Source organism: Microcebus murinus, chromosome 8 (assembly GCF_040939455.1).
Source record: "Microcebus murinus isolate Inina chromosome 8, M.murinus_Inina_mat1.0, whole genome shotgun sequence".
Taxonomy (NCBI): domain Eukaryota; kingdom Metazoa; phylum Chordata; class Mammalia; order Primates; family Cheirogaleidae; genus Microcebus; species Microcebus murinus.
The window spans coordinates 96,439,306-96,450,531 of record NC_134111.1 but is presented as its reverse complement, the minus strand read 5'-3'; the positions used below and the strand labels follow the sequence as shown (position 1 = coordinate 96,450,531).

General features: G+C 32.7%; 1 protein-coding gene across 10 annotated transcripts in view; it reads right to left on the bottom strand.

The window, feature by feature from the left end:
- Nucleotides 1-375: 375 nt before the first annotated feature.
- The window catches only part of AGFG1 (ArfGAP with FG repeats 1), a 67,312-nt gene continuing 56,461 nt past the window's right edge, over nucleotides 376-11,226 (bottom strand). For 3 of the 10 annotated variants that reach the window (XM_012749431.3, XM_012749435.3, XM_076005998.1), the window contains 6 exons: nucleotides 11,068-11,147; nucleotides 10,764-10,856; nucleotides 5,292-5,339; nucleotides 2,911-3,069; nucleotides 1,808-1,899; nucleotides 376-1,063 (listed from right to left, as the gene is read on the bottom strand). In XM_012749431.3, the coding sequence (XP_012604885.1) occupies nucleotides 1,004-1,063; nucleotides 1,808-1,899; nucleotides 2,911-3,069; nucleotides 5,292-5,339; nucleotides 10,764-10,856; nucleotides 11,068-11,147 (532 nt within the window). In that variant the 3' untranslated portion in view covers nucleotides 376-1,003. The remainder of the gene's footprint in view (nucleotides 1,064-1,807; nucleotides 1,900-2,910; nucleotides 3,070-5,291; nucleotides 5,340-10,763; nucleotides 10,857-11,067; nucleotides 11,148-11,226) is intronic. The other 7 variants (XM_020288169.2, XM_012749438.3, XM_012749436.3 and 4 more) reach the window with 4 other exon arrangements.

The window sequence follows — 11,226 nt, the reverse complement described above, 5'->3', positions numbered from 1 at the left end:
TCAACGACAATTTTTTTTTAAAAAAATCAATAGTTAAAATAGGCCTTTTGCAGTCTGAGAATTCAAGATACTTAGAAAAATTGGTAAATACACATACATGCAAATTCTTTATATATACAAATTTACCAAAATTAAGAAGTTGCAAAGAAATTAGAAGGATTACAGTAAATCTGACAAGCTACATTTAAATGCTTTACCATTGTCATATTCCTGAATATAGCAGTCAAAGTAGTTTTAATAAATTTTCTACATGGCCTTTTAATAAAAAGTTAGTCACTAGAAATCTTTTAAGAATTCAAGATGTTCTCAATTCACTACTCATATTTAAGGCCACTTTGGTAAAGGCATTGCAGCAAGAACACAAAAACAATAGCATATTTTCTAATATTTATTTTTTTCACCTGCAAACCGTAGCAAAACATGATCAGCTTTATTATGCAGACAGGTATCCCTCTACATTTTTAAAGAATTTAGGCATGTATAAATAGAAGAGCTCTTTAGAAAGGAAAAATTCAAGAATGAATAAAATCTTCCAATTTTGACTTTGTAACTTTCCAGTAGCAATGGTTAAAATGATTTGGGGTCATTCATTCCAAGATATATGACAGCACCTTAAAAGTGGCTGATCTATTTCCCCAGTAACATTTCTCACATAACAATGTGTTAAAGTTACAAATACTGATATGCACAAATAGCTAATTTCTAAGAAAAATATGTACAGTACTGCAGCATAATGAATGTGGTATCTGCAATAACTTAATATTAGCCAATTTTTAATATACATGATACCGCTACCTTTTTCTGCCAATTCACAGGTTAAAACTTGTTACTGGAGCCCTCCGTTTTGCACATATTACCTGGTGTTTAATACACAATGCAGGCTTTTTAAAGACTTCTCTTGTGTTTAAAGCTAAGATCAGTGAAACAAGACAACAGTGCAAGAGGTGGAGAGGATGTAATGTGACCACATAAAAGTTCGTTCCAGTAAAGTGTCTATATAAGGCTATAAGAAAGGATTGGTTGATGAGCTTCCTGTTGGAAATTGTCCTGTTGGTGCACCAGTCTAAAGGAAAATATAAGACAAAATAAATAAACAGATGAAAGTATTATGTGTACAAAATACAAAATATTAACCTGTATCCAATTTAATCTTATTTAATTAAACTTTATTTAGATTAACAATTATTTTATTATTATTGGCAATAGTATTTATTCATCATTGTTATTCGCAACATACTATAATAAAACTATTATGTATCAGGCACTGTGCTATGTCTGTATGTCCATTATTTCATACAATTCTTGTAATAGATTCTAAGAAGAAACTTGGCCCTAAAAAGAAAAGCACTTGTGATTCAAAGAAAACCTCTGACTCCAAGACTCCCTTTCGTACTGTTCACTAATTCCTAAGACCTCTCATAAAGTCTTATTGTGACAAGAAAGCAGGTATGTTTTATATTATAAAATAGTTTACTGTCAATGCTTTGATTTGTAACTGACCAATTTTTTTTTCTTTTAAAAAGTCAGAAAAGGATCATGCACTGGCTCTGTCTCAATTTGTATAATCTTATGATGTCATATCAATAGAATACCAAATATCGTAGTCATCTAGTGGCTATAAGAAAGAAGTTAAAAAATGCTAAAAAAATTTCAAAAGAAAAAAAAAAAGAATACCAAATAGCATCAAATAGTATTCACATACATCCTACCAGGATACATAGGATGTGAATACTATTAGAGTCTATTTTCCTAATGTGAAAATAAGATGCAACAACTTATAAAGTGCTTAAAATTGAGTTTCACTTACCATAAAAGGATTACTAGATACCCCCGCGGCCGCAACTTGACCAAAAGGTGTTACCATTGGCTTTGTTTGTCCAAATGTTGCAAAACCTGCACCTTGTTAAAAACAGAAATCACCAATTATAACCATTATATGTCTTTAAGAGACAACCTGCTACTTATAAAGCCTAATAATAACTTTCAAAGAAATTCCTACCAAAGCAGCAAAAATAAATATTACGGTTAAATTGTTAGGTTTCATGCTCTTTCAGATATCACAAACTAACTTCCTGTGGCACGTCTTAAAGAGCTTTCATTCAGCTCTTCAGAAAAGGTTAATTCCAACTCCTCTCAACTGTGTAAATCATTGACATTCATAGGATTTAATTAATAGATGAGTGAGCATTTGACTATTTGGGGGGGGGCTATGCAGACAACACAATATCTATGTGAACATCACAGTATGTCTCAAGAAATATTTTACTATTTATGGCTCTTCCATGGACCATACTTACAAATTTTTAAATAACCACTGACTTTAATAAAGAAAAGATGTAGTTGTAATTCAAGAATAATCTTCAAATCTATGGACTTCAAATTTTAGGAAGTGAGAGAAATAGGTTAAAAAAATGGTCAAGTGAATCTTTCCTCCTCTTCCTAAAAACAATAAACTCCAACTATAGTATGGCTAACTAATTAGAAAAGTAGTCTACTTTACAAACACATACAACACACAAATCCTTACATAAAAAAAGTACACAAGCAACATTTTTGTGATGAAGGAAAAAAACCCCAACACACTAGGTCTATAAAGTCTTTTAAAATCAAGAGGCATATTAGAACACATAAGACAAATTAAAAAGACAATAGAAATTCTGAGAACAAAGGGTTACTCTTTAGATGTCACTGATTTCTCCTAAATCTGTCATCTGATCACAACAATTTACTAAATCACTCAGTTATCTGAGGCCTAAATCACTAAAGGCTTCTGTTTTTGTGTAGTTAACACTCAATAGATAACACTACAGCATTCTTTAGCAAAGTCTTTGTGCCCCCCAAGCACATAACATTACAATACATAAAGGATTCCTAAAGGGGACTTCCTGCTAGCCAAATGTTAGATCTTACCATTGGGTTGTTGGGAAAAAGCTGTCTGTTGAGGGAAAGCTCCTTGGGCCGGGAAGGCAGGCTGCTGGAAGCTGCCACTAAAGCTGGTGGGAAGACTGTAGGGAGCAGGAGTGCCGAACCCTGCGGGCATGCTCATGGATGCAGTGCCAAAGGTTGCCGCTGACAGGAGAAAGGAAGGGCTCATTAGTTACATACAAGAGTATGTTTTGTTTTTCATATCAACATTGTAGAATAGACATCATTTACCTTGAAAAATATTAAGATGTACATTAAAGGCATTTTAAATTCAAAAACCCCAACAAAGTTAGCAATGAGTTTTAGCACTACCGGGTTTAACATAACCTATGAAATTTTGTTCTCCTAAAATCCAATAGACAGAAGGAAACTACTAAATGCTGTCATTTGAAACCCCAAGAAAATTTCTCAAAATAATTATATACAGTTCAAGTCTAAACAATAGTCTGCTTTTTAAAGCCTATCATTTTTTAATTGATATGTATACTATTATACATTTTTTAGTTTTGTTTTGCCATATACAGTAAATAACAGCCAAAATTTTAATTTTATCTAATGAAGTATCTGCTATGAGGTAATATATGTGTTCCTGAAAAAAATTTTTAAAAACCTCTGCAAAATAGTTCACTAAAAATAATAGGACTTCATAAAACACACAGGTTAGTTAGAGGCAGACCACTCAAAACCTATGAGGCTTTGTAACGAGCTAAAAAAGGAGGTGGTGGTGAGAAGGAGGATAGGGAGGGAACAAAGGGATAAAGGGTGGGGGCAGAGGGGGAGAGAGGCAAGAGAAGAGGGAGAGGGATGGAAGGAGAGAGAGAGGAGGAAGGAGGGAGGAGGAGAGAGAGCAAGACAGGGGGAGGGAGGGAGGGGGGCAGAAAGAGGAGGAGGGAGGGAGGGAGGGGGAGGGGGGAGAGAGGAGGAAGGAGGGGAGAGAGAGCAGGAGAGAGGGGAGAAAGGGGAGGGGGGAAGAGGGAGGGGGGAGAGGGAAGGGGGAGAGAGAGAGACTGAGTCTGCTAAAAACACTAACACAATTAAAAGGATAGGTTAAGTTTCCATTAAATCAATTTCAAAAGAAATATATGGATTCCCACCCTCTTCTGAAAGATGTAAATGAAGACAGCTTTGGAAGAAGGTTGATGGAAGGTTAGGACTGTTGATCTATAAAAATTAGTGCAAAATGCATAAATATTAGAAAAGAGTGAAATGAGCATTCTTAGATAAGACAAAGAATGCAGGATAAATGGACACAGTTTTCAGTCCTACTGAACTCCTCCTTGGCTTGCCATGTCTAGCTGCTAATACTTGGTGGATGGAACATTACCATGGTGGGGGAAATCTGTGTGTAAACCTCTGCTACATATATATGTAGTATGCTGCCATCACTCCCCCATTTACTAAACACTTATGAATTAATATGCATTATGGAAACACATGCAGCAGAACAGTACATTATTTACTGCTAGTGAATATTAAAAACAGAACCCTCCAACTATATGTTCTAGGAAAGGTCTCAGTGAAGTAAGAGTCAATAATGTTGGTTTAAATATAGACCACTGGCAATTACATAATAAAATATTTTTAGCATGATGTTATCAAAAAGCCTTAATTCACTGAATTTCCTGATTTAAAAAAATTTACCATCTTGTTAACTGACTTAAGGTATAGAAATTAAATACTAAAAATGTTACATAGAATTATGTCTCTAAATTTTCAAAAACTGAAAAACAAGTTATAGATGTTGTCCAAAGTCATACTCATAGTCCTAATGTTTATAAACAAGGCAATTTTGCTCAACAAAATAATTAGAATATCACATTTTAAAAAATTATTTTTATATTATTGATGAGGCAAAAAGGAAAAACAGGCCACTGGGAAGCAAGTGAATTAAAGAATAAGCACACTGCAAGGGAAACAGGAGGGTTTCATAACAGACGACAATGCACTGACACAACTTTGACAAATCATCTTAAGAAAGCACTAAAAAAAGCAAAACTTGGATACAGTTAAGCAAAACCAAACTCCATGGAATAATGTGGTAAAATGGTTTGGTATATCAAAAAGGCATCAAAGAACTATGAATTCAAACTGAAGAAAAAGAACCAAAACAGCTACTAACATTCTAATGTGACCATGGAGGTAAGCAATAATGCTTTTCAGCATTAACACATAAATCACTACAAAAAATTTCCATGTAATTTTGAATACAATGTAATTTACCCAATGCCACACATCCATGCCCACTCCATTTGAAAACATGGAAAAAACTTAATTCCACATGCAGGGATCCAGAACAGTAGCAGAAGCTTCCACAAGCAGGTAGACAAATTGCCACACAAATCTAGATATTAGTTGTGGCCACCTACCAAAATGAGCGTGAGGAAACACTTGAGAATGCATTGCTCCAGAAAGGCCTTATGGAAAGCCATAAAGAGACCAATGTCAATTAATTTATGGATAACTATTGTTAAAATCAAAGTCAATTTGTTTCATTTAAAAGTTCTAAAATTAGAATGTACTCTTGCCAAGCAGGTAGCATAAAAATACATAATAAAAACATTCACAAAATGAGCCTTTTTATTTCATATTCATGATGTAAATTTACACTGTTCGAAATAAATGGAGTTTAGAATATTAAATAACAAATGAAGAAACACTGATCAAATCCATTTTTTAAAATAAGCACTTTTTTTTTATGTGAAGACACAACTATATTCATAAAAAAGGCTTTACAGGCATCATGAGCTACACCCAAAACTGCTATGCATAGGATCATCTAAAATTATCTAGCATCCATATTTAGCATTAAAACCGCAAGTCTTGGAAGAGAGCACCTGAACAATTGCTAGATTTTTTTTTTATTTACAGGTCAGCACATTAACTAGAACTAAAGATAACTCAAGTGAACTAATTTATTACAAGGGGAAAACTATTAAATACACTAGATCATTAGAAAGGTGAGCAGTATTTTCAGCTTTAACTATAACGGCTGAAAAAAAAGAAAGAAAAATGCATTTTGTGCAGATCTTACCTGGCATATTTGAGGGTAGAGAGGCTACATACAAGTATATGAAGTTAACAGAAAGTAAACAGGTTGTTAAATACCAGAACCTTTTTTTGTTTTAATGATCGGAAATGGGATTATTTCTAAAATATATTTCCATGCACTTTAAATTAGAACACTTTTTAAAGAAGTATACATTTGGGAAACAGAGTGATTAAGAGATTATGTGGTTCTGAGTCTTGGTTCTGTCATTTTCTAGTTGCATGATGTTACTTAATGTCTATAAGCCTCAGTTTCTGCATTTACAAATGGGGGATAGAATGACAGGGCTAACAGTATCTACTTCATAAAGCTGCTGTGAAATTTTAATGTTAGCAATGAATTAAAGTGCTATATAGTAAACATTCAATGAATGAATTTTTCTCGCTAAGTTAAAAAGATGTCACAGTATTCTAAATTTAAGAAAATGTTAATTAAGGGGGAAGAGTTCTATAATAAGTTTAATCATTTTACATTTATCTCCTTTCTCAGAGAACTTTAAAGGATCTGAGAAGTCCTGTATTAATAAAATTGGTTAAATTGTGTTTGGTCCAGATTTACCATATCTATTTTGACACAGAATCCTTTTCCAAGGAACACTGCTAACATCTAGAGATGTTAGCTAACACATGCCTGGAGACATGGTCCATAAAATACATTGGCAAAAACTGACTTTTAGTCAACAGTGAGTATTAGCCAATATCAACCATTGTACTTCACTGTGCAACAAAGATGCCACCTAAGATCTGGTCTTGGACTGCTATAAAATTTTTTTTATAGACCTCAATATCCTTTTATTATCATTCACATACCACATAATTCATCCATTTAAAGTACAGAATTCATTTTTTAAAATATATTCACAGGGCTATACCACCATCATCACAATCTAATTTTAGAATATTTTCACCACCACTCCCAAAAGCAATCTATACCTATCAGCTGTCACTTCCCCATGCTGCCCCACCACTACCCCCACCCCAGGCCCTGGCAACCACCAAGCTACTTTTTCTCTATAGATTTGCCTATTCTAGACCTTTCATACAAATAGAACCATAAATATGTGGCCTTTCATGGCTAGCTTCTTTTACTTAAGATAATGTTTTCAAGGTCCATCCATGTTGTAGTATGTATCAATACTTTTACTTTTTATTATCTATTAATATTGTACTGTATGGCTATTCAACATTTGGTTTTATCAGCTGATGGATGTTCGGGTTGTTTCTACTCTTTGGCTATTATGAATAATGCTGCTATGAACATTTGTGTCTAAGTTCTTGTGTGGAAGTGTGTTTTCATTCCTCTTGGGTATATTCCTAATAGTGGAACTGCTAGGTCATATGGTAACTCTAGATTGACCTTTCTGAGAAACTACCAAATTATCTGCCAAAGGAGTTGTCTCATTTTACCTTTCCACAAGCAATATACATAAGGTTTCTAACTTCTCTACCTCCTCACTAATACTTGTTATTGTCTATCTTTTATTGACCGTCTGTATACCTTCTTGGAGAAAATTCAAATCTTTTGCCCATTTTTAATTGGGTTGCCTTTTTATTACTGAGTTGTAAGAATTGCTTATATATTCTGAATACAAGTCCCTTACCAAATATGTGATTTGCAATTATTTTCTCCAGACTGCTATGAAGTTTAATTTTTTGTTGTGTTAATTTTTACAAATATCCTGTCTCTTTTTTTATTGCCAAGTTGACAATTTCCACTTTTGGCTACTAAAAGTACCAACTGCAGATTATTAAATGTTAGAGATATCTAAATATGAAGAATAAATTGAGAGTGAGGAACACAGAGAGAGTAATTCAACAATTCTATAAACAAAATATGTCTTACATAGCCCAATGTAACTTTCTATTTAATTTTTTTCTTTGGTTTTGATCACCTACCCCCAATTCCTTTTTTGTACCAATCCTGATTTCCAGAGTGCAGTACACAGGTGAGGTAAGCCTACTGAATATTTAGATATAAACAAGGAATAGTATATAACACTAATTTGTATATGTTTCATCAATGTAAAATTAAATTATAAATTTAGAGGCAACTGTACTGGAATGGAAATAGTGCTGGTTTAGAAGAATTCTGGGTACTTAGGTCAGATCAGCCATTACTTAATTTTGAACTCTCAGGCAAATCCATTAACATCTTTGCAAATCAGTTTCTACCTAGGTAAGAAAACAAGGATGTGGCAGCTAGATGCTATCTATGAAATCTTTCAGCTCTGTATTTTATAAATTTATCTCCTTGGGAAGAAAATAAATCTTTAAAACCATATATTCATTAAACTAAATGCTAGCAAATAAAGGCTATTCACTCAGTTAACATAGGAGACTTAAGAGTTATAAGAACATTTCCTAATAAATTGAAAATTATTTTACTTCCATTAATTATATTTAAGGATGGGGGGGCAAATAAAGAATGCTAAATATCATAATGAAGGATCCTATGTAATATGGGAAAAAAATGTTAACACTGCAAAGTTTAATAAATCCAGGAAAGAAATGATTATTTGAACATGTATTTTAAGAGTTAAATATAACAATAAAACTTTCAAATTTCCACAGAACTATTATGCAATACCCCTTTTAAAGGTTACCTCAACATGTAATTCTACAATATAGGCATATTTGAGGACAACAAAAAAATTCTAAAGAATATTAACTTTTATGATATAAACCATTGAAAATTCTTAAGCATTTGTCAAAGTATTATTTATATTTTGGCTTCAATAGAAACATATGCAGTTACCATTTACCTTGCTTTAGTCAATTCAACAATAACCTAATAAAGGTAATCAATGTGATAAATTCCAAATGGCTTATAACAGACAAAATATTTTACCTTGAAATAAAAATAAGTGGACATGGATTTATCTTTTGGATAAACTTTGCTATTATTTTATATCAGTTGAGCATATATTATACATATCTGTTATTTTATATCCTATATAGAACCTTAACTTTTAAAAGACTTTCATACTCTAAAGAAAATAACCAAAAAAAGCCCTTTAATCTAATGACAGAACCAACTCAGAGGTAGTCATGAGAGGAAAATAACAGGTTCAATTTAGTGAGTATATACTGTAATGTAAAGACCACACAGAGTGATTTGCATCATAAAATTTCACAACAATCCTGCCACCAAGAGATTATTTTTTCAAATTCTATAGATAAGAACAACAGGCTCAGAGAAATTAGGTCCAAACAATTAACCTCAGTCAAGGTACAATTTGAGTTTCCATTTCTTAGTTGTTAAATGGGGTTATAACTATAAACATCTCAATAGTATCTTGCAAACAACTTTACCACTCATCAAATATTAGAACACCCTCCATCATCATCCTTACCCTATTCGTTAAAATAAAAGACAAAAAGCTTTCTTAGGGTCACCCAGCAAGTAAATATTGAATCAGAATTTGAAGACAAGTTTGGCTGGCTATAGTCAAAACACGTCCACTTAACTTTTCTGAGCCTCAGGTCGCTCATCTGTCATACAGTGATTTAGACATACATTCGATGAGAGTTGAGAATTAAATGAGACAATGTATAAAACGTGTTGTATCATGATACATTTCACAAATTCATTCCACTAAATTAAAATAATATAGTAAGAAATAGAAATGTTGCACAGATCACATCTGATGAAGAAATAGTATGAATGGAAATTTAAAACAATCACTGATTAGGTACACTCAAATTAAAACACACCATTTTTAAAAAGTTAAATTTGGTGTAAAATTCAAATACTTAATTAAACACTTATTACTAGAGACCAACAAATTATGACTAAAGACAATTATGTGAAAAGGAAAATAGTACAGTTCAAATTCCTGATTATAATTTTTAATCTTATCAATGACAAAAACTATTTATAATAATCACTAATTCTTAATAGTTTAATTGTAATGTTACATAGAAGCATGTACTCTCTCAAGATTTCATATCAATGTTTGCTATAGGTGGAGTTTAAACTTCAGTTCTAAAATTATTGGGTCATATATATACCAAAAAAGCTTATAAACTCTAGATGTAACATATACACAGCCATATCACATGCACTAGTTGACATCCCAGGGTGGTGTCAAATAGCTCTGGTGTTCAGGTTAATTAGACAAAATCAAAGAAGTACGATATGAGAAAGATGTGCCTGACTTTCAGTATTAATCAATGGGAGGAGAAGGGTAAAGAGAATAGGGAAAAAAATTATCAAAAGAGAAAACGTTCAATATTATAACCAAAACTGCATCAGGTTCTCACAATTTAAAAAATGTTAACACCTTGAAAAAGATATGCACTACAAACACCTATTTATTAAGAACTCATGTGACAAACAAATTCATCTGATACAATCTCATGAAAAAACAAATATCTTCTCATAAAATTATTCTATTAAGGCTGAATGAGTTATAGCCAGTAATTTTTGAAACCAAACCACCAAATAAGTCAAAATTACTGTGTTCAAGTCCTATTTCTGTCATGAATTGTCTATGTAGTTTTAAGAAGTCTCATCTCCATGTCTGGGCTTCCCTACCTGAAAAACAAAAGCTTTGACTGGAAGGGTAGAAAAATCTAGTTAATTTCTAAGGTCCCTCTCAACTGTTAATTCCAGGATTTTATAAACTTTTAGCTTCCCATAAACTTGTCCTTTATGGACAAACTCTTCTCTCCATTTGCCATTCCCTTCAGTAAGGAAGAGAACACATTTTTTGGTGTTCTTCACATGGTGTTTTTTGTGATAAATACCTTCCCCAAAGCTTACTGTTCCATAATCTGTCTTTTTTTCTTACCTGTTGCTCCTCTGGCATTGGTCTGAAATGGATTTGTAGAAGATGCCACAGAAGGACCAGCAGCAGCAACAAATGGATTTGTGGAAGGCGTAGCTTTAAAAAATTATAAAATACGCTATAAAATCCTAGTACATCTTGTATTCGAGATTCAAAATATTTGTTCACTATATTTATCAAGATAGAAAATTTAAGCTTTCTGATAATAAATTATTGCTTTGACCATCTTCTGGTATCCCTAAAAAATGCTATATGATATATATCTGGGTTCTTTGTAAAAACCAGTATTTATACCAGAAGCACATACCTCCAAATGGAGCAGGCACATTTGAAGAAGCAGGCTGTGTCTGTGCAGAAGCACCCACTGGCACTGTTCCAAAAACACTGCTGAAAACAAATATTGAAAAAGTTCATATTTAAAAAAAAAGGTGCTCTATATACAGGGTAACCATAAAATGTGGAAACA